The 24,230-nt window shown below is 43.8% G+C and overlaps 1 protein-coding gene across 1 annotated transcript; it reads right to left on the reverse strand.

The window, feature by feature from the left end:
- Window positions 1-385: 385 nt before the first annotated feature.
- LOC134298565 (BPI fold-containing family B member 3-like) lies at window positions 386-19,547 on the reverse strand. Its single transcript, XM_062979199.1, has 13 exons — window positions 19,207-19,547; window positions 15,724-15,808; window positions 14,435-14,617; window positions 13,761-14,294; window positions 10,882-10,973; window positions 9,738-9,914; window positions 6,403-6,456; window positions 5,631-5,783; window positions 4,938-5,005; window positions 4,331-4,373; window positions 3,260-3,323; window positions 3,062-3,141; window positions 386-672 (listed from the first exon to the last, which is right to left on the reverse strand). The coding sequence occupies exons 4-13, from the start codon at window positions 13,780-13,782 to the stop codon at window positions 634-636; spliced, it is 792 nt and encodes a 263-aa protein (XP_062835269.1). The 5' UTR covers window positions 13,783-14,294; window positions 14,435-14,617; window positions 15,724-15,808; window positions 19,207-19,547; the 3' UTR covers window positions 386-633.
- Window positions 19,548-24,230: the final 4,683 nt, after the last annotated feature.

A 24,230-nucleotide genomic window follows, 5' to 3' on the forward strand; every position in this document is an offset into this window, starting at 1 on the left:
ATTCTTTACTATTAAATAGGTTCTGCAGCACTACATTATGGCCAACTTTCGGAAGACTTTGACCAGAAAATCACACTGGAGACCTCAGAAATTCTTGGAGAGGAGTTTTTCTCTAGGAAACTCAAGGTGCTTCAGTGCAATTTGGGGGGGAAGTTGACCATGGAGTCATGCTAGAAGACCCATAGATTCCTAAAGAAGCATTCTCTCAGGTAAAAAAAAGAGAGGTTTTCAATGCCGGTTCCCCACTTTTTGGGGTGGTCCTGCACCTTTAAGCCTTAACCCAAGTGAATGTGGAGGGCTGACTGCATAGGGGGCAACACAAGCTGAGATTGGACTTGTTCAAAATGCATTGAAATAGAGGAAAAACATATACAAACACAGTAAATGCTGGGAAATGATATATTTTATTGACTGGAGAAGAGCCAGTTGACATCCCTCCTTGACAAGATGAAACAAAGGTAAGCATTATTTCTTCCCTGGACCAGAGCAGGTCTACAGCTCAAAGAGAAACTGAAATGAGGATACAGCTGAGGTTTCTTCCATGTTCAGACTTGGAGGCAAGATGGCAGATGAAGCAGCCAGAAAGGAGATCTGGTCTATCTTGAAGCTCCTTCTGTAGCAACATGGATCCATCTATGGAAGCTTTGGAATCAGCGGAACCATGATGATGTTCTGGCAACCATGGGAAGGGCAAGGAAAAATATTAGTAAAGGTAAAGGTTTCCCCCTGATATTAAGTCTAATTGTGTCCAACTCTGGGGGTTGTTGCTCATCTCCATTTCTAAGCCGAAGAGCCGGCCTTGTCTGTAAACACCTCCAAGATCATGTGGCCACTGGCATGACTGCATGGAGAGGCCTTACCTTCCTGCCAGATTGGTACCTATTAATCTACTCACATTACATTGTTTTTGAATTGCTAGGTTGTCAGAAGCTGGGGCTAACCACAGGAGCTCACCCCACTCCCCGGATTCTTTTATTCTGTGAAGCTGTGTTGTAAAGTTTGATATATTAATTTGTTGTGATTGTTATGTATTTTATATTGTTGTATTTTATTGTATGTTGTTGGGCTTGGTACCCGTGTGAGCTGCCCCAAGTCCCCTTGGGGAGATGCATTGGGATACAAAAATAAAGTTATTACTATTATTCGAACCGCTGACCTTTCGGTTAGCAAATTCAGCAGATCAGTAATTTAAACCACTACACCACCAGTGGTTCCTAGGAAAAAAGTTTAGCTTCAACCAAATAGAATCCACCTGGTTTCTATTGGTGTTGTTGTTGTTGTTGTTGACACAATGAAGTTGTATGACACGGCAAACAAGATAGATATGCTGGATTTCATATCACAAAATCACAAGTCGAACACTTCCCAAGTGTTTAGGACTGTGTGATGTATTTTCGGATGATGCGTGCAGATCCCAGTAGGGTGGCCTTATTATTATCAAGACCATTTACCTCATGGTCATTTACCTCAAGACCATTATTATCAAGACCATTTACACAGTCCTGACCAGAGCCTGGAAATGAGGGTTGCCCAACCTCAGGACTGCCCAGTAGTCTCCAGTTTTCATGAGTCATCTCCAGGAGGGAGACAGGTTGCAATTTCTTTTGTGTGGGTTTAGCTTTAGGAAGAAGCGCTGGGTGCAAACTTTCTTCATAGCAAGTAGAGCAGATGCTAGCTACTACTGTATTTACTCTAGTTTAATGCAAACTTTTCATGATTAAATTACAGTACATCCTCTGGGCAGTCTAGGAAGCATTGTCCCAAGAAACATAACATGGCTGTGGGCAAGAGTTTTCGGCTGGGGACAGAGGAGGGAGAGGCTGCATTGAAAAGGGACCCAATTTCCCTCTGAAGATAATGAGAGGCAGCTGTGGCTGCAGAAAGGCTGGTGGAAAACTCAGCCTCTCCATCATGCCGAGGCCACCACTAGTTTGCATTGTATTTGATCCTTTTTTGTAATGCACACCTTCATTAATTACATTTGATGCTGCATTCTACTTGAGTAAATACGATATTCACAAGTGTTACTTTTTTTGTTGCTGCAACTTGCAAAGACTTCCGAGACTATGCGCCGACATAGTTTGCTTTCTCTTTCCATCCCAGTCGTTGCAGCTTGAAAGTTTGCCTTCCACTCTGCTTTGCGTCCCCCTTCTGCCCAATCCCATTCTGCCAGGTTGGAAGACAAAGCTTAAACACTCCTGAAAGATGCCCATCCAACCTCCAAAGGAGGTGAGTTTAACACACTTTAACTCAGTCTATTCCACATCCGAACCCCCGTGGAAAAGGTCTTCTTAATGTTCCACTCAGACCCTTCTCTGGCAATCAAAACACTGATTTTTGGAAAGAAAAATGTATTCTGAGATATAGCATATCAATTCTTGGGGAAATTTTAACACCCTGACTGTCCATACACTTTGAACAGGCCAAATTTTAAATTCTCAGTTTTGAAAACAAAATACAGTAGAGTCTCACTTATCCAACATAAACGGGCCGGCAGAATGTTGGATAAGTGAATATGTTGGATAATAAGGAGGGATTAAGCAAAAGCCTATTAAAAATCAAATTAGGTTATGATTTTACAAATTAAGCACCAAAACATCATGTTATACAACAAATTTGACAGTAGTTCAATACGCAGTAATGCTAAGTAGTAATTACTGTATTTACAAATTTAGCACCAAAATATCATGATGTATTGAAAACATTGACTACAAAAATGCGTTGGATAATCCAGAACGTTGGATAAGTGAGACTCTACTGTACAGATGAATTTCTTCCAAAATTTGGAGATAAAAACTTAAATCCACCTAAGTGTCCTTGGATGGATAGTTTCTCTTTCTACATGACAATCAAATATGTTTATGCTGCTTAAAGACATTGAAAGGCATACAATTGATCTAAATAGTCAAAAGGCCTACTCAATAATTCAATAATATGAAAAGTTAAAGTTTTCAACGTGTTATGGTTCAGATCATCACAGGTCTGTCTGTTCAGCTGTCCCAGACAACGGTTGGCCACCATTGGAAAACACATCTCCAGAAATGAACAACTGAGGGCTTACCCCAAGGATATTGGCTTGACCATCAGCATAACCCATATTCAAGATGTTCGGAAGAGGCAACGCTGCTTTGTCAAGAGCAACTTCAAAAAAACCAAGGAAAAAAGGTTAGATGTAAACCTGGGCTGATGGACCACAAATGTAGACCTGTGACACTAATATTGTTAGCTTGACTGAGCCATACAAATGTCTTTGCCATACCATTAAGCCGAGGTATGTATGCAATTTGAAGAATGTCCAGGATCCAGTTTTTGAGGAGTCCAACCTAAGACACAGACAGAAGTCTCTGGTAAATCAGATGTTAGGTCTGGAGCGGAAATATTCCATTGGATGGATGGATAGATGATCGATGATAGATAGATAGATAGATAGATAGATAGATAGATAGATAGATAGATAGATAGATAGAGATAGATGGAATATACATTCATCTCTTGCCATTTGCTATGGTTGAGAAAAGTGTTGTGAGCTATGCTTCAAAAACATCTGGAAACTCAAATTTGAAAAGGACTGTATGCATCGAATACAAAACAATGTTTCCAATGCTGATTTTTGATGGGAACACCAATCAAGAATATCCTTGTAATTTAGATCTCTGTCACGGGAGGAAAGTGGCTGATATATAGACCCAGACCAATTCCTCTTTCAATAGCTTTTACTATCAAGCCTAAGGGCAAACAAGGAATACAGCACATGCAAAGTGTATGCAAACAAAGGATAAGGTTTTTGATCATGATGGCCATCTGCCAGGATCAAAGGCACTATATGCTTCCAAACATCACTTATTTGGGAATATGACATGGAGGGTACCATTGCCCCTATGTCCTCCTGGTGAGCTTCCCATAAACAAGTGGTTGATCATTTGCGGAGCAGAGTAGGTTGGGTTTGATCCAATTCCACTGCTCTTATCTTTGTTATAACTACAGTCAGCCCTTCACATTTGTGGGTTTAAATTTGGAAGATTTGAATATGGATGGATTCAATCAATATGTTCTTTTTATGTTCAGCAGATGGACATCCTAGGGATTCTCCATAAGCTTGGCACTGACTATAACAGTGACATGCGACAAGCCTGTCATTTTTGCCATTAAATTTTCTAATTCTTGTAACAGCATCTTTCAATATATCAGCACAGAGGACGATTTGTATCATTCTATGGATACAGTCTCATTGGACACCTAAGGATGGCCCCAAATACTCCAGAACATATTTCTTTGACCTCAGTAAGTAGAGTTCTGATCCCATATGCCATTGATATTCCATGTTACTTACGTCAATGTCACCAATTTCAGAGGAAACAAGTCTGAGGTCAAAACTGTAGAAAAGAAAAAGGGGGTTATTGGCAGGTTCTGGGCCTGATTCTCAACTCCAGAACATCTGGAGAAACAAAAATTGAGAAAACCAACTGAAACAAACTACTTTAAAAGGGCCGAAGTGTAAAACAGGAATGAATGGAATTACAAATACACTATTGTGCAGCGACATTGCCGAACTGCATGCCAAGGCCATAGAGAACCTAGAGTATGGAGCAATGCAAAGACAGGAATGTTAAATTACGTACAAACATCATAGGACACAGAATAACATAGGATTTAAAACATAAAATGAGCCATATAAAGAACACAATTCCCATAAATCCCAGCCAGTTTGCCATCTGATAGGATATCTGGGAGTTGAAGGCCAAAACATCTGGGGACTCACAGGTTGAGAACCACTGATCTAATGCTTTCTGGTAGATCTCTAATTGGAATGAATGGAAGTTGTGCACAAGGTTGAGCATGTAATCTAGGACGTTAACAAATAATATCTTTTGGAGAATGTCACCTGGGCTTTGCAAATCTGGATGAATTGGTTCAGGATCTGAGGAAGAAGATCTCACCTGTCTAAGGCTAAGGAGAGGTGCAGCTTTGTTCCCGAAATGATGGGCTGCCCAGTCAGTTTCATGTCCTGCAAACACCACAAAATCCCTGGATAAGAGCTGGGTTTCTAACTGCTGTCATTGGGAATCTTGATTTTTCACTGTAATGTCTGAGATGTGGCCAGAATGAGCTCTTCTTACACAGGGATACAGAATCAATTTTCCTACGGGCTGCTAGGAATCGCCATACCCAAAAAGTCCCATGGCTGGTTTGCATGGATTTCAAACCAAGCTCTTTTTCTAGCAAGAATATTTAGAAGGATAGATAGGTGGTCCCATCAATGAACATCCCAGAGAGGGGTTTCAACCAACTCAGTTATCTGGAGTTGTTTCCACTACTTTTAAGATGTACTAGGTGGGAGGGGGGCCTTCAATCTTCTCTCTGGTGCGTCACCAAACTACAACTCAGGACCCTACAGCATTGAGCTATGGATGTGAAACTGCATTCATTCTGTGGTGTAGCTATCCCCCCCATCATGTCTGTTTTTGAAAGCTAAGCAGGGTGGGGTTGGTTAGTAGTATTTGAATGGGATAATGATAGGAACCTTTCTCAAGGGACAGGGAAAAATCTTTCCTGGTTAGAAGGATTTAGCTACACTTGTTGGTCAATTGAGCTGAAATGAACCCACAGGCAGCCCAGCCTTTCTTACTTACAGCCTCCAACACAAGGAGCGGAGTGAGACCAGAGCACTTCATGGTGGTGTTGAGGGTCACCGTGAGGGTCCCATTTTGCAAAGTCACAGCTGGAGTGTCAATGACTCCCATCCTGACCACCAAGGACGTGTTAGCTGGTAGACGCCCAGAGACCTGCGGAAAAGAGATTATGCTTCAGCTTTGGAAGGGATGGGAAGTCTTTTCCACAACTGATCTGCTTTCAAAAGGCAACAGATCCTTTCTGATCTTGGAAGCTAAGCAGGATCAGACCTGATTAGTAATTGGGTAGGAAGCCACCTATGAATCCCAGATGCTGTGTGCTATATTTTAGAGGAAGGAATGGGCAAAATCACCTCTGAGTATCCCATAGCTAAGAAAACGCTATGGAATTCATGTGGCCTCCATAAGTTCATAGGGAGCATTAAGGCATTACTGCACATAAGATCTAACCTTGGCTTCTCTCCCTCCTAAACAGTGGTTTAGGACTCCGGAGCATGGGAAAGAGAGCCTTGAAGGACTGTCACTCCCAGCTATATATGGGAATTTTGAGAGTGGGATTACAAAATGGAGAAGGGCCTTCCCAATGCCCAGAAGGACTACCAAGGAATCCCAGGTGTCATGGGTGATATTTGAGTGGAAGGTCTTGGCAAAGCCACTTCAAAGGGTCCCTTGTCTAGGAACACCTTAAGACATCCATGGGGTGACTATAAATGGGCAGTCAACCTAAGATCCCCTCATCCCTCCACATGCACACAGAGGGCAAAAAACTTACCTCAGATAGTATAGACTCAAGCTCAGAAGTGGTCATTGGGACAACATCAGGCAGCTAGGGAAAAGAAACAAAAGGGGTGGGAAATAAGGGGTGGGAATTATTATTTAATAATAATTATCCCTGTTTCATCACTCCCAGAAATTATATCACCTAGAATCATAGAATCATAGAATCATAGAATAGTAGAGTTGGAAGAGACCACATGGGCCATCTAGTCCAACCCCCTGCTAAGAAGCAGGAAATCGCATTCAAAGCACCCCCGACAGATGGCCATCCAGCCTCTGCTTAAAAGCCTCCAAGGAAGGAGCCTCCACCACGGCCCCGGGGAGAGAGTTCCACTGCCGAACAGCCCTTCTCACAGTGAGGAAGTTCTTCCTGATGTTCAGGTGGAATCTCCTTTCCTGTAGTTTGAAGCCATTGTTCCGTGTCCTAGTCTGCAGGGCAGCAGAAAACAAGCTTGCTCCCTCTTCCCTATGACTTCCCTTCACATATTTGTACATGGCTATCATGTCTCCTCTCAGCCTTCTCTTCTGCAGGCTAAACATGCCCAGCTCTTTAAGCCGCTCCTCATAGGGCTTGTTCTCCAGACCCTTAATCATTTTAGTCGCCCTCCTCTGGACGCTTTCCAGCTTGTCAACATCTCCTTTCAACTGTGGTGCCCAAAATTGGACACAGTATTCCAGGTGTGGTCTGACCAAGGCAGAATAGAATAAGGGGGAGCATGACTTCCCCGGATCTAGACGCTATTCCCCTATTGATGCAGGCCAGAATCCCATTGGCTTTTTTAGCAGCCGCATCACATTGTTGGCTCATGTTTAACTTGTTGTCCACGAGGACTCCAAGGTCTTTTTCGCACACACTGCTGTCAAGCCAGGCGTCCCCCATTCTGTATCTTTGATTTCCATTTTTTCTGCCGAAGTGAAGTATCTTGCATTTGTCCCTGTTGAACTTCATTTTGTTAGTTTCGGCCCATCTCTCTAGTCTGTCAAGATCGTTTTGGATTCTGCTCCTGTCTTCTGGAGTGTTAGCTATCCCTCCCAGTTTTGTGTCATCTGCAAACTTGATGATCGTGCCTTCTAACCCTTCGTCTAAGTCGTTAATAAAGATGTTGAACAGAACCGGGCCCAGGACGGAGCCCTGCGGCACTCCACTTGTCACTTCTTTCCATGATGAAGACGACGCATTGGTGAGCACCCTTTGGGTTCGTTCGCTTAGCCAATTACAGATCCACCTAACCGTAGTTTTGTCTAGCCCACATTTTACTAGTTTGTTTGCCAGAAGGTCATGGGGGACTTTGTCGAAGGCCTTACTGAAATCCAGGTACGCTACATCCACGGCATTCCCTGTATCGACCCAACTCATAACTCTATCGAAAAAAGAGATCAGATTAGTCTGGCATGATTTGTTTTTGGTAAATCCGTGTTGACTATTAGCAATGACCGCATTTGTTTCTAAGTGTTCGCAGACCACTTCCTTAATGATCTTTTCCAGAATTTTGCCTGGTATTGATGTGAGGCTGACCGGACGGTAATTGTTTGGGTCGTTCTTTTTTCCCTTCTTGAAGATAGGGACCACATTCGCCCTCCTCCAATCTGCTGGGACTTCTCCCGTTCTCCAAGAACTCTCGAAGATAATTGCCAGTGGTTCTGAAATAACTTCCGCTAGTTCCTTCAGTACTCTTGGGTGTAGCTGATCTGGCCCTGGGGACTTGAATTCGTTTAGAGAGGCCAAGTGTTCCTGGACAACTTGTTTCCCTATTTGGGGTTGGATTTCCCCCAATCCTTCGTCCATTCCGTGTTGCTGAGGTTGAAGATGGCTTTCTTTTTCTGAGAAGACCGAGGCAAAGAAGGCATTAAGCAGTTCTGCCTTTTCCCTATCCCCTGTCACCATCACCCCATCTACTCCTTGCAATGGCCCTATCGCCTCCTTTTTCTTCCTTTTTCTACCAACGTAAGCAAAAAAGCCTTTTTTTGTGAACCCTATCAGTTCACAATTTAAAACTCTCCTCCAACTGAGAATCCATCCTCTTCCAAGGAGGGCTACTCCACAGTTGAACTGCTTTTATCACCAGAAGACTTTTCCCAACTTTAGTAAGGGTCCTCTTTCTTGTCTTTTGAATCTGTTGGTTGGAGTCTTCCATGGGAAGCAGCAGCAGCAGAAATGAACAACCCTCATTGGAACACATTTCCGTTCACTTAACTCTTTCTTACTGATCTCATTCTGTTTTTTTTTTTTAAAAAAATATATGTTTTTTATTGTAGATACCAGCGAAACAACAACAAAATCCATCAACATACACATCCAATCACATATTCTCGGTAACATTACACTTGTTGGTTCCACTTTTATCTCCCATTTATGTACAGTGATCTCATTCTGTATCCAAAATTGGACACAGCATTTCTGTGGAGACATCATCTTCCAAGCTTATTGAGACATCAGTCACTTAGGCAGGCTGATTCCACACTTGAAACAACACCACTGATGAGATTTTATTGCAAAAATTGATTTACCAGTCAACCACTGGTTCAATACATTTTCATATTTCAAATTTATATTCACCCTTAAGCAAATTTATTGAGAAGGTTATTGAGGATGAGAGCCTGTGACTTACCCAAGGCCACCCAATGAGTTTCCATGGCTGAGAGGGGAGAATGAACCCTAGGCTCCATGATCATAGCCCTATGCTTAAACCAGTACATCATTACTTTGTCAAGTAAATGGCTTGAAGAAAGAGGGGGCTCTGAATTGTAACCTTCCTGTATTCTTCTTTCAATCCTTTCCCCGCATGCTTCCTTTCCTCCCTTTCAGATAAAAACATACAGATTATAATCTCAGTGGGGCAATGATGGAGGTTAGTGAGTCAAGAGACACCCTCCTTGAATTATCCTCCTTTGGTCAGACTTTGCCTGGGATGAGATTGTGTCCAATTCTGGGCACCACCATTCAAGAAGGATATTGAAAAGCTAGGCCTGAAGTGGGACAAGAGAGCCATGTTTAAACATCTGAACGGTTGTCATCTTGAAGACTGAGCAAAGACTAAGGCATGGCACAAGGGGTTCAAACTCCAGGAAAGGAGTTTCAACTTGAACACAAGGAAGAACTTCAACAGAAGCTTATCCTTTATATCAGGACAACTTCGGTGATGTTTTCCTGCCTCACAGAATGCAGTTGGTTGGAGCATTTTCCAGGTTCTAGGATTCCTTCTCACCAGTCTTCTGGTCAATTCAGTTCTTAGATGCCCAGTAGAAGAGCCCTCCAGCACCAAGCTAAAACTCTTCTCTAAACCTTTCTGAGCTAAACCTTGTGGAATGCATCTAATCTGGTCAACTCACCATTTGTTGAGGGATGTCTGCATTGAACTGTCCTCCTTTCACAAGAAGCTCAAGCCAAGGGCGAAGGATATTGAGAGATAAAAGCAGCCTGGAAGTATCATCCGTCACTGGAGGCAGAGCGGGCGGCTCAGCTGGAACTGGGTTGAAGGTGTTGCCATTATTATCACTGAAATAGATCTGGGGGGAGGGGAGAGAGAAGAGAACTGAAAAGGAAGGCCCAAGATGAATGATGGGTAGCATTGGGAGGTGGTGACCATATGAATCAGATTAGACAAGGGCACGTCGTCATAGAAGGAAGAGCACCTACATTTACACTGTAGAACAAATGCTCTTTGAAACCACTTCAACTGATATGGCTCACTGCTATGGAATCCTGAAAGGTCTTTAGCCTTCTCTGTCTAAAAGTGCTGGTGCCTCACTAAACTACAACTCCCAGGATCCCATAGCATGAAGCCCTTGTAGTTAATGTGGTGTCAGACTGCATTCATTCCACAGTGTGGACACACCCTTGGTCAACATTTCTGAGTGATAGGTTCATGTAGTTCATCAAGACATTGTCTAGAAAGAGTCCCAAAGTGCAAAGAATTCTCTAGCTGCTCCCTTATGGATTCACTATGGAGGAAGATCTGAATGACTCTTCTTTGGACCTCTAAGATAGTACCGTGTTTCCCCGAAAATAAGACAGTGTCTTATATGAATTTTTGCTCCCAAAGATGTGCTAGGTCTTATTTTCAGGGGATGTCTTATTTTTCCATGAAGAAGAATTCACATTTATTGTTGAACAAAAAAAATGAACATTTATTATATACTGTACAGTAGTTGTCATCACAAACCAGCATAACCAGACAAACTGTGAATCCTATGAAGAATTTCTTGTTACTACCATTATTTCCATGTACAGCTGGTATGTACATTTACCAATCCTGCATGCTCTTGTCTTCTGTTTGGCAGGTGCTGGGCATGCTTCCAAACAAAAACTTTGCTAGGTCTTAACTTTCAGGGGAGGCCTTATATTTAGCAATTCAGCAAAACTTCTACTAGGTCTTATTTTTCAGGGATGTCTTATTTTCGGGGAAACAGGGTATTATGCCCAGTGGGCAAGACAAACTCAAGCCCTGAAGAGCAACGGGAAATGGGTTCTTACGTTCATATTGAGCAGAAGTTGTCCATCCTTCATCGAGGGTGGCCCAGCCAGAGTATAATGAGCCCATCCCAGCGTCCCCACTGGCAACACACCTGTGGGAGGAAAGAAAGAGGAAGGTGAGGGAGGAGGAAAGGAATAGGGACCACCTTTGACGCACCTACTAGTATTCTAGAGTCACTCTGGTACTTTCATCCAATGTTAGAGGGAAAGAGCTTGTGAGGAATCTACCTATATGGAAATGGTGAAAATAGGTTTGTTCATTTGTATGTATGTAATGTATGTATATATGCATGAATGTCTGTTTGTGATGCCAAATGATAATGGATCTGGACCAAACTTGGCATATGTACCTAACATGACCAACTTTAAATACTGGTGAGTTTTGGAAGGGATTGATTGATGATTTGGGGGGTAGCACTTCACTCATTATCAAAGGGATGTGTGAACTAAATTTTAGATCTTGACCACAATTGGCACGCATAACTTGACCAACTTAAAATACTGGTGAGGGTGAGGGGGTGAGTTAACTCATGGTTTTGGGAGTTGTAGTTCACCCATAATAAAAGAGCACTGTGAACCCAACTGGCAATGGATCTCAACCAAAAATAGCATAAATACATGGCCAGCTTTGAATACAGGGGGTATTTGGGAGGAATTGACCTTGGATCCTGTGAGTTATAGTTCACCCACATCCAGATAGATCTATGAACCATAGCATCATAGAATCATAGAATAGTAGAGTTGGAAGAGACCTCATGGGCCATCCAATCCAACCCCCTGCCAAGTAGCAGGAAATCGCATTCAAAGCACCCCCGACAGATGGCCATCCAGCCTCTGCTTAAAAGCCTCAAAAGAAGGAGCCTCCACCACACTCCAGGGCAGAGAGTTCCACTGCTGAACAGCTCTCACAGTGAGGAAGTTCTTCCTGATGTTCAGGTGGAATCTCCTTTCCTGTAGTTTGAAGCCATTGTTCCGCGTCCTAGTCTGCAGGGCAGCAGAAAACAAGCTTGCTCCCTCCAACCTACGATGGAGCTACACCAATCTGGTACTATACATGATCAACTTTTAATTGTAGCAGCATTTGGGAGAATTGACACAGGATTATGAAATTTGTAATTCATCCACATCATTATGGAGTTTCTAATGGGACCAGTCATAACCCCATAAAACACACAATGACAACTTCTAATATTTCTCATTCCAAAATACCTAACCCAGGCATCACTGGGTAGCCAACCTAGTATATTTTAAATAAAAAAAAATTTCTCCCTCATCAGAACTTCTTGGGACTAGAAGTTTGTCAGATTCCAGATTTTGGAATTCCCGCATTTCCATAAACATAGTGGATGAGAGATGGGGGAAAGGAGGCTAGTCACACATCTTTCTGAGTTGTTCCTAAAAGAGCCCTTGTTCTACTAGATGGCCTTTGTGGTTTGTTCCAACTCTTAAGATTCTATAATTCTAGGCTGGGACAGGAAGAATGTTCTCATAAGTTCTCTGAGTGAATTTCAGAAACATTGGGTTAAACAATGGCATGTGTTCAAAGCCAACATCGTTGCTTTGTGGGATGTAAACCAGGGGTCCCCAAACTAAGGCCCGGGGGCCGGATGCGGCCCTCCAAGGTCATTTACCTGGCCCCCGCCCTCAGTTTTATAATATAATATATTGTATATACATATAATATTGATAATAATATTATAATGTAATACAATATAACACTAATAATAATACCATATAATAATATTAATTATATATTCTATATTACATATAATATTACTAATAATATTACAGTATAGTGGTATAGTTCAACATAGTAATATATAATGCTAATATTGTGCTATGCTAATAATATATATTGTATGTACATATAATTTGTAAGCCACTCTGAGTCCCCTTTGGGGTGAGAAGGGTGTGATACAAATGTAGTAAATAAATAATAAATAATTTTTAGACTTAGGCTCACCCAAAGTCTGAAATGACTTGAAGGCACACAACAACAACAACAACAACAACAACAACAACAATCCTAATTAACTTGACTATCTCATTGGCCAGAAGCAGGCCCTCACTTCCCATTGAAATCCTGATAGATTTATGTTGGTTAAAATTGTTTTCATTTTTAAATATTGTATTGTTCTTTCATTGTTGTTGTTGTTTTGCACTACAAATAAGACATGTGCGGTGTGCATAGGAATTTGTTCGTTTTTTTTTCAAATGATAATTCGGCCCCTCCACAGTCTGAAGGATTGTGGACCGGCCCTTGGCTTAAAAAGTTTGAGGACCCCTGATGTAAACAATAAATATTTGGCCTTATTTCTGTTGGGTGTCTTCAAGTCATTTCCCATTCATGGTGATCCTAAAATGAACTTTTTGTGAGGTTTTCTGGGGCTGACTATGTAACTCACCTAAAGTCATCCAATGGGTTTTCATGGCTGTGTAGGGATCCAAACCCTGGTCTCCGAAATCATAGAACAAGACTGAAACCACTACATCACAATAACTTTACCTGTGAAATTTCCCTTAGACAAGTGTTTCTCAAGTTCTCTGGTTTGGAGGCCTGGTAGATTTTCCCACCTAAAGTTCTAGGCACCAGCTGTTACTACATTTGTGCCCATTGGCTGTTTTTCCCTTTTCTGGAAACTTAAAGTCCCATCACACTGCCACTTTCCAGATCCATATAATCTGCTTTGCACTGGATAATATGGCAGTGTAGATGGGGCCTAACTCAGCATAAACCAGAGGCCCATATTTCATGGTCCATAGTTCATGGACTATCACCTTGAACATCATTATTTTGGATTATTTTCCCAGGTTTGGTGGGACATTGAGATCTTATCCAAGGTTTTCTGATTCAAGGGTTAGAGTTTGGGCCAACTTACTGTTGACTGTGCCAAGAAGCATGTTCAAGTTATTCAACAAAACATCTATACCTGGATACAGCTGCGAAAGAAAGGAAGATGATCAGTGGGAAGGAACAAAGCTTCATTCCCCATTTATTTGTAGGACAGCATTTGCTCTCTTGATGCGTTTAGCTAAATCATTAAATGAGTCTATTTTAGCTTTCAGGTGGGTTGAAGCTAAATGATCAGAGATGTGGTGATTGGGAGTAGCAATTAAATGGAGGCCTAAATAACTGAGCTCTGTCTTGGTCAGTACCAAGAAGAGGTTGTCCAGCATGCATTCCTTATGGCTTGCTACAAATGGTTTTGGTAGGGGGAGAATTCAGATAGTTGTTGATAATTATCTGAAAAGTTTGGATTCCTTGTGGGGTTGATAAGGGTGCCACACACTGTGAGGCTAAAAGGGGATGGCCAATAACCCCAGAGAAGCAGATCCCTCGAGAACGCACCACACCAGGAAGGTGGCGGTTCAAGACGTTAGAGAGGCTGGTATCCATGTTCCGCTGTCGGGTCCTAAGGAAGAGAAAGGGTTCATCCTTAAAATGTAGACATCAGAAGCATACTTCTTTCTGGACCAAAGTATGGTCCATTCACCACTCATGCAGGGGAGGGGAATACAAACTCCCCTCTCCATTGCTACCTCAACCACTGACCTCAAAACTCTATTAAGATCTCTGGACACCCGCCCAGACAAGACCTCGATGTGAGCTGGGTCAGTCATGTAGTTCTCAACCACGAGCTTGGGTGCTCCGGAATTGGATTGCACCCTTCGAAAAGAGGCTTCGGCGATTAATTCCTCGAAACGACGCACAAAATCAGTCACAGGCGTGAAAACCCTGGAAGAGAAAGGGGACAATTGCTCTAGAAGCCCAGAATTGGAATCAAGACCCCTAGGGCCATGCAGTCCAACCCCTGTCCAAAAACCTCAGGAGATGGAGACTCCACCACACTCCCAGGCAATCTCTTGATATTGATAGTGCTCTATGTTGCATTTTTGATTTCTCAAAAAGGTGGTTCCATGCAGATGCCTTTTGGGTTGTCTCTTACTTGAGGAAAACAGAGGCCCCTTGTACACTGCCGGTTAAACCCAAGTTATCTGCTTTGAACTGGATTAGATGGCAGTGGAGACTTATTCTTGGTGTTGTCGTTTTTATGAGCACCACAGTTGGGCTATATCAACATCATGGGACATGCCCTAAGTTTGCTTGCTTGCTTTTTGTTGCTACCTAAACATTTAATAATGTAGAGACAGGTAATTGTGGATCCCGAGGAGGAGAATTCCTGAACCAGGCCTTTCTGCTCACTGGGTCTTCCCGGGTGCATCATCTGGACTATTGCCCAGGAGTTCCAGTGTGACAGGAATTACCAGTAAGAGCCCAAGATCTGGCAGGGTTTTCAGGCTGACATTAAGCAGCTTGGCATTCACAATCTTCCCATTAGATATTGAGAGAGAGTTTGGCCAGAGTCAGGAATGGAAGCTTTATGTGCATAAATGTCCTCCTTGGAGCTGCACACAAGGAGCTGCAGTCAGCCCTCCACTTTCACTGGGGCACAGGAACTCATGAAGATGAAACAATGCGAATAAGGAAATTACTATGTTTTTACATGAGAGGAAAAACACCTCTCTAGGAAATTCTAGGTCTTCCATCATGACTCTGGGCTCAACCTCTGCTGGAAGCTGACCATAGGATTGCACTGAAGGTGTTCTCTCTAGAAATCTCTAGGTCCTTCCATGTGACTGGGTCAAGTTGACCATGGAGTTGGACTGGAATATATGGAAAGTGTAGAAGGGGACTGAAACGTGTATCTTAAATTTTACCAAAAAAAAGTGAACCATCTCTTTTCCTGAGCCGAGTGTCATTTTGCTGGCTCCTGTACATACTTTTATATATTTTCTTCATGCATTGAATGTATGTTCAATCTTGTTCCCAGTATCACTTACCCAATTGGATTCGGGATGCCATCAGGTAAGTCTTCTCCGAGAAGAGTATTATAGCGGAACATCACAGAGGGATGTAGAGGGAGTACTGTAGAAAGTTGATACCATTTTGTACCAGAGATGGAAAGTCAACAAAGTAAAACTGAGTCTCAGCATCATTATTGTTTTACGAAGCTGACTCGTGACTTTATAGGCAACCCCTTACTCCATTTTTCCCCATCATCAATTAGATGCACATGGGCACCTTAGTACATGTAGGTTTCAGTATCAAGGCAAACACGTCAACATTGATGGGCCCGAGTTATGTGAGTGCCAACTAGAGGAGACCCATTGTGGTGAGACAAGATGGAGGTGTAGTCTTCTGGTGCAATAGTTGGTCTGCTCTAGTTGGGTCTGCTCTAGTTGGGACTCATAATAGCATGTGGTCAATAATAACCCGGGCAGTTGGATAGCAGATCCAGTGAAAGTTTCTATGAGGACCTGAAAAGCAGTTTAAGTAAGTCAGAAAATGAATTTCACAAGATACTCACAGCTTGGGTGCATCTATACCAGGTATGGGCAAACTAGGTCCCTCCAGGTTTAGAATCACTGCGCCCCCCAACCTCCGCAGGGGTGGAGGACCCAAAATGGTCCGCCCCAGGAGGCTTATGGATCCGGATGGATTCCTGACGGCTCTTGGGGAATTTCCCACCACCTCGGCTGGTGACCCTGTCGATGCTCTGGTCGCCCTCTGGAACAAGGAGGCGGCTAGGGCAATAGACACGGTCGCTCCGGAACGTCCCCTCTCAAGTACCCGAGCTAAACCATCTCCTTGGTTCACCGAGGAGTTGGCAGCGATGAAGCGAAAGAAGAGGGGACTAGAGGGTGTGTGGCGTTCGGAGCCAAGCGAGCCAAACCGAACACGGCTGTGTTCCTATCTTAGGGCATATGCCGCGGCAATAGATGCTGCAAAGAACATTTTCTTTGCAGCTAATATTGCGTCTGCAAAGAACCGTCCGGCGGAGCTGTCCCGAGTTGTCAGAGGTTTGTTATATCCCGTCCCTCAAGACGGGATCTCTGACAACTCGGCAGCCCGCTGTGAAGCATTTGCTCGGTTCTTTGCGGACAAAGTCGCTTTGATCCGTTCTGGCTTTGACACCATATTAACGGCAGTCTCCGAGGATGTAGCAAGAGCACCTGCTTGTCCTATTTTGATGGATTCGTTTCAATTGGTTCAGCCTGAGGACGTGGACAAGGTGCTTGGAGAGGTGAGGGCTACCACATGCATCCTAGACCCCTGCCCATCCTGGCTAGTGAGAGAAGCCAGAGGGGGATTGGCCGAGTGGGTGAAGGTGGTGGTGAATGCCTCCCTTCGGGAAGGCATATTTCCAGCGAGCCTTAAATTGGCTGTGATCAAACCGCTGTTGAAGAAGCCATCACTGGACCCCACTCAATTGGATAGCTATCGGCCTATTTCCAATCTCCCCTTTTTGGGCAAGGTCGTGGAACGTGTGGTGACCGCACAACTCCAGGCATTCTTGGTTGACACTGATTTTCTAGATCCGGCGCAGTCTGGTTTCAGGCTGGGGCATGGTACCGAGACAGCCTTGGTCGCCTTAGTCGATGATCTACGCCGGGAACTGGACAGGGGGAGTGTGTCCCTGCTGGTTCTGCTGGACCTCTCAGCGGCCTTCGATACCGTCGATCACGGTATCCTTCTGGGGCACCTTGCCGGGATGGGTCTCGGAGGTACTGTTTTGCAGTGGCTCCGGTCCTTCCTGGAGGGGCGTTCCCAGATGGTGTCATTGGGGGACACCTGCTCGGCCCCACAACCATTGACTTGTGGGGTCCTGCAGGGTTCAGTACTGTCCCCCATGTTGTTCAACATATACATGAAGCCACTGGGAGAGATCATCAGGAGTTTCGGGGTTCGGTGTCATCTGTACGCAGATGATGTCCAGCTCTGTCACTCCTTCCCACCTGTCACTAAGGAGGCTGTTCAGGTCCTGAACCGGTGTCTGGCCTCTGTGTCGGACTGGATGAGGGCGAACAAATTGAAACTGAATCCAGACAAGACAGAAGTCCTCCTGGTCAGTCGCAAGGCTGAACAGGGAATAGGGTTACAGCCTGTGTTGGACGGGGTCGCACTCCCCCTGAAGACACAGGTTCGCAGTCTGGGGGTTCTCCTGGACTCATCGCTGAGCCTGGAGCCCCAGGTCTTGGCGGTGGCCAGGGGAGCCTTTGCACAACTAAGACTTGTGCGCCAGCTGCGCCCGTTCCTTGGGAGGTCTGACTTGGCCACGGTGGTCCACGCTCTGGTTACATCCCGTTTGGACTACTGCAACGCTCTCTACGTGGGGTTGCCTTTGAAGACGGCTCGGAAGCTCCAATTAGTACAACGGGCGGCAGCCAGATTAATAACTGGGGCGGCTTATAGGGAGCGTACCACCTCCCTACTTAGCCAGCTCCACTGGCTGCCGATATGCTACCGAGCCCAATTCAAAGTGCTGGTTTTGACCTATAAAGCCCTAAACGGTTCTGGCCCAATCTACTTGTCCAAACGTATCTCCTCCTATGAGCCAGGAAGATCCCTAAGGTCATCTGGAGAGGCCCTGCTCTCGGTCCCGCCTGCCTCACAGGCACGGCTGGTGGGGACAAGGGACAGGGCCTTCTCGGTGGTGGCTCCCCGGCTGTGGAACACCCTCCCCAGAGAAATACGGCAAGCCCCAACCCTTTTGAGTTTTAGAAAAGCCCTGAAAACATGGCTATGTGCCCAGGCTTTTGAAGATTAAACGATAATGACGACCCGGACTGATTTACGGCTACAGCACGAGGATTTTGGAGGAATAGATTTTAATCATATGTTTTTATATATTTTATATTGTTTTAATTGTTTTATTGGATTTTTATAGCTGTTTTAATTATGTATAGGCATCGAATTGTTGCCAATTTTGTACGCCGCCCTGAGTCCCTTCGGGTGAGAAGGGCGGGATATAAATGTTGGAAATAAATAAATAAATAAATTTGGACTGTATAATGAATGCAGATCAACACCACTTTTCTTGCCATGGATCAGTACTATGGAATCATGACAGTGGCAGTTTTAAAGGTCTTTAGCCTTCCCTGCCAAAGAGTGTGGGTGCCTTGCCAAACTACAACTCTCAGGATTGGGTCATGCCAGATAATGTGGTATCAATCTGTATTAAATCTACAATGTGGATGTATCCCTGAGACACCCGCTAGAAATATAATCAATTGCCTTGAGATTTTTTTTTAAAGTCAAGATTCTTTTGTGAAAATTTCATTTTTGTAAAAGAAACAACCATTTCTGTGCCCAAAGTACTGTTATTGTGCTATCTGTCTGCCTGTCTGTCTGTCTATCTATCTATCTATCTATCTATCTATCTATCTATCTATCCATCCATCCATCCATCTCTATCTATCTATCTATCTATCTATCTATCTATCTATGTCCACATAAAAAATAAAACACATAGAAATACTGACCTTTTTCAAGGGTTTTGAAATCCAACCCAAACGTGAGGTCTTGCGCAGCAGCTTGTTGGAAGGGCAGGAGGCCACACAAGAGGACGGTCCAAACCGTGAGCATCTTGACCTGAGAAGATATGGATCCTGGAGTTGGAAAGGGATCCCACAGCCATCTAGCCCATCTCCTTCTGACAGGCAGGAATCTACAATGCAAGCCCTCCTGACAGGTGTCCATTATCCAGCCTCTGCTTCTGAACCTCCAGAGACGGAAGGAGGCTCCACCAAACTCCCAGGAACCAGATTCCCCTGGAGAACACCTTGGACGATTGGAAAGTTCTTTCTAATATTCAATTAGGATTTCTTTTCCTGAAGTCTGACTTCATGAGATATCTACACCATAGAATGCATGCAGTTGGACACCACCGTAATTGCAGTAGCTCAATCCTATGGAAGCTGTAGTTTTAAAAGGTCTTTAGCCTTCTCTGCCAAAGAGCACTGGTTCTTCACCCAACTCCATCTCTCAGGATATCACAGCATTGAGCCATGAAGGTTTAAGAGATGTCAACCTGCATGAATTTTGTTGTGTAGATGAAACCTAAATGTAAATGTCATGGAGTCAGTGGGTTTCTTCAACATGGAACCAGAAATTAAGATTAGAAGAAAATCCCTCAAATGTTCATTTTAGCTCCCGTTGTTTTCATATAAGAAACCAAATCACCCAAAGCCAGGTTTTCATACTCCAAAGCCATTCCCGCTTAACCATCGGACAATGGGTTGAATGTAAGTTAGGCTAATTGTAACAAATACACGGATTAATACCTGGCCCTTGAAAGATCATTCTTGAGTTTGGAAATCAGACTGGATTTGCAAGGGAGTCAAGCTGAGCTCCCTTTGGATCCTGACCTTACTCACCTGTTGGCTTCGCAAGGTGTCCCCAAGGTGTTGTCCTCTGCGGAGGAAGACGTTGTGAGCCAAGAGCCGATGTCCCTTATATAGAAAATATATACATCAGGAATGACGAAAACGCTCTCTTGGTGGGAAACCCATGACATTTACTTGGGTATAGAATAGCAATTACTGTTGCAATGCAAATATTTATACATTTGAACAAGTTGGCCAATAGTTATGTTATGCAAGAATGTATGGAACACGTCAGCAGAGGGATTTGGGCCAGGATTGATCTGGGATGCCAGATTCAAGTGGAGAGAGACAAGGAACTTGACAACCCAAAACAATGTCAAGATCTTGGCTGAGATGCAAGAGGTTGGTGTAGCATGACTTTTAAACAGACAATGACTGGAACAGAAATAGAATAGATGCAAATTTGTTTCAGAATACAATTTTGTTGACCATTGATTTCACGTTCTCTCACATCAACCCTGTGAGATCCATAATTAGTTAGTTAGTTAGGCAATTCCTCGTAGTTCGAGGATGATGGTCCTCCATTTCTTGGAAGACGCCTGTGCGTGATTTTTTTTAATGTGTGGAGGTCAGTGCACGGCCGGTCAACACACAGTCTTCACAGAGTGAGGTCCCAGCAGTGGTGTGGTTAACACAACGAGAGTGGCTTCTCAATCCGTTGCAGCCTTCTTCCGCCTTCACAGCCGTTGTAACATGTACCATGTTATCCTCCGCCTGCTCCGCCGTTGAGGTCTTTGGGTCTTGGGATTGTTCTTGGTCTGGATCCTCCCCTGTGGCCACTCCAGGGAGTTTGTGAACTTTTGTCAGACCCCTAGCAGCTGGGCACCAAGAACCATACACGGAGGCCAATCTCTATCTAATATCTTTATTAAGGAAATATATAAAAGCAATAAAAACAAGTGAGGAATATAGTTCAGAAGCAGACCTTTCAAATGAGGTCAAATATAGTCCAAAAATGTATTGTCCAATAAATGATATTAGAGTTCAAAGTTCTTTATCCAATACCGAAACACACACTATTGCCAAGCAATAGCGTGGGGAAATGTCAGAGTCTTAAGAGTCCAAGGTAGCTTGACAACAAGCCTGGAACAAGGCTGGATATAACTTGGTTCTTTAACAAGGTCCGTGGCTAGGTACAAGGCAACCAGTGAATCCTGGAACAAGGTCCGTGGTTAAAAGCAAAGCGATGCAAAATCTTGAATACTTGATCCGGGAGGCAAGGAACTGGGGTTACGAAGTCCACACACGATCTTACTCCTGAAGGCGCTCTGTTGACTCCGCAAAGAATCTCCCGCGTCAAACACCTATATTGGGTCTCGTTTTCCCGCCAACAATCTCTTTCCCTAGAGAACGAGAAGCGAAACCCAACTTTGTCCAGATGCAAGACTCCTTAGAATTTCCCAAGGGAAGCAGGCCTAATCAGCCTGTTGTTTGGCAGCGATCCGTAAACTCCTGCGATTTGCTTCTCTGACTCCTCTGTCTCTAGAGTAAGATTCCCTCCTGGGAAACTGAGGCGAGGAATGCCCAAGGTCTGTTTTACTGAATTCTTGAGGACAAACATCAACATCCGGCAGGTGAAAGGACTCCGGCTCTTGTTGAACCGGCGAAAACCCCATGTTTTCATCTTCATCTGCCACGATAGCACTAGGAACAGGACTACAAGGCCCATGAGGCATCACAACTTTGCCTTTTAGCCAGCTGGAAGTTCATATGTGTGTTCACCAGGGAAAGCTGCAATAGGCTCCATACAGTTCTCCAAGGAGGTATCGGTGCCTATCCGGACATCATTGATGGCAATCTCTCCCGAATGTCCTTCTATATATATAAAAGGATAATGAAATTTCGGCCTAGGACAAAACAACAAAACTACACATCCCAGAAACACTAAACTTGGCAGCACAACCCCTCATCCATGCCTCTATGTTCATACAACAAAAAGAAAAGAAAAATAAAGTCCTAATTAGAGGGAGAGGAATAATTGTTTTTATCCAATTGCTGCCAGTCAGAAGGCTAAGCTCCACCCACTTGGTCTCCTAGCAACCCACTCAGCCCAGGGGACAGGCAGAGTTAGGCTTCACTTAGGCCTCTTCCACACTGCCTATAAAATACAGATTATCTGATTTTAACTGGATTATATAGCAGTGTAGACTCAAGGCCCTTCCACACAGCTATATAACCCATTTATAATGGACTTAATGTAAGGTAAAACCTTTACCCTTTACCTTAACTACCACCAATTCCTCAATACTTTATTTCCCATACCACCAGACTTCGCCACAGCAACGCGTGGCCGGGCACAGCTAGTTGCTTATAATTCCTTCAAACACAATCTGATACTCCATGGAAATGGAAATGGAGATCCATAATGCAACATTAACACAGAGGATCCCAGATCTAGCTCTTATTCCCAGAGCGGATCCAACAGAACATTGCATTGGTTCTTTGAGTGTGCTCTGCGGAGCCCTTGGGCCTGCGTGAAGCATACGGAGGGGCTTGATGCTTTCCTCCTCCCTCCACCCCCTACTCCGCCTCCTTCAAAGGGCCACCAAAAGCCTTTTCTCCTCATCTCCCTCATGAAAAAAGCCTTTCCTTCTTGCCTCCCTTGCTGCCAAAAGCCTTTATTCCTCACCTCCTTTGTCGCCAAAAGCCTTTTCCCTTCACCTCCCTCCTTTACCACTCCTAATGGCGAGAGGCTATTAATTTACAGGGAATGGGAGCTTGTTTTTACTTTACTTTCATTGCTTGCCGTTAAAATAAAGATCAAGCTGGATTGTTGTGTGTTTCCGTTCTGTATGGCCATGTTCCAGAAGTATTATCTCCTGACGTTTCGCCCACATCTATGGCAGGCATCCTCAGAGGTTGTGAGGCATCCTATGAGGATGCCTGCCATAGATGTAGGCAAAACATCAGGAGAGAATACTTCTGGAACATGGACATACAGAACGGAAAACACACAACAACCCTGTGATTCCGGCTATGAATGCTTCCTACAACACATTAAGCAAGGAGGGTTTATAAACACACAAGAACCCTGTAATTCCTGCCATGGAAGCTTTCAACAACACAAAGATCAAGCTAATTTTGGGACAGAGCCTTCTGAGATTTACAAAATACCAATGAAAATGTATTGGGTAAGTGTGGATTCTAAAGTTTTTGTTGCGGGCTATGCAAACGTGTCGGATATTGCTTTGGATGTACAGATTTAACAAATTTCCTTATCAGTTACAAAACAACTGAACATTTTGCACATCCATACTGGGTACACAAGCTAGTTTATATTTATTTATTTATGTATTTATTTACAGTATTTATATTCCGCCCTTCTCGCCCCGAAGGGGGCTCAGGGCGGATTACAATGAACACATATATGGCAAACATTCAATGCCAGCAGACAAACAACATACAGTATAGACAGACACAGAGGCATTTAACATTTTTCCAGCTTCACTATTCCGGCCACAGGGGGAGCTGTTGCTTCACCGTCCAGTAGTGGCTGTACTTCCTCATTCCTTTCCTCGTGTTTTGCTGGCAGTTTTATGGTGTTGTAAATTAGCCTCCCGCATAAAGCGTCCCTAAATTTCCCTAATTGACAGGTGCAACTGTCTTTCGGGGCTGCATAGGTCAACAGCAAGACGGGGCTATTAATGGTCGGAGGCTTAACTCGACCCGGACTTCGAACTCATGACCTCTCTGTCAGTAGTGATTTCTGGCAACTGGTTACTAGCCAGCTGCGCCACAGCCCGGCCCGAGTATATATAAATATATACGAGTATATATAAAAGTTAAAGTCTATCTGAACTACAAGGGCTGTTTCTCAGTGAAGAAGAGTATACAGATGATGTTGCCTGGATGTTCCTCTTTCCTTTCTCTTCCTTTCTCACTTCCCTCCTCCGTTTCTTTCTTTAATAATAACAATAATAATAATATTTCTTACCCACCTCTCTCTGTGGCTTGAGATGGGTTGCAATGCAGTTAAAAACACATCTCTCCATGGATCTCTTTGGCCCTTTCCACACTGATATATAATATCCAGGTTATCTGCTTTGAACTGGATTATATGGCAGTGTAGACTCATATAATCTAGTTCAAAGCAGATAATGTGAATTATCTGCTTTGATAAT

Source organism: Anolis carolinensis, chromosome 4 (genome assembly GCF_035594765.1).
Source record: "Anolis carolinensis isolate JA03-04 chromosome 4, rAnoCar3.1.pri, whole genome shotgun sequence".
Classification (NCBI taxonomy): domain Eukaryota; kingdom Metazoa; phylum Chordata; class Lepidosauria; order Squamata; family Dactyloidae; genus Anolis; species Anolis carolinensis.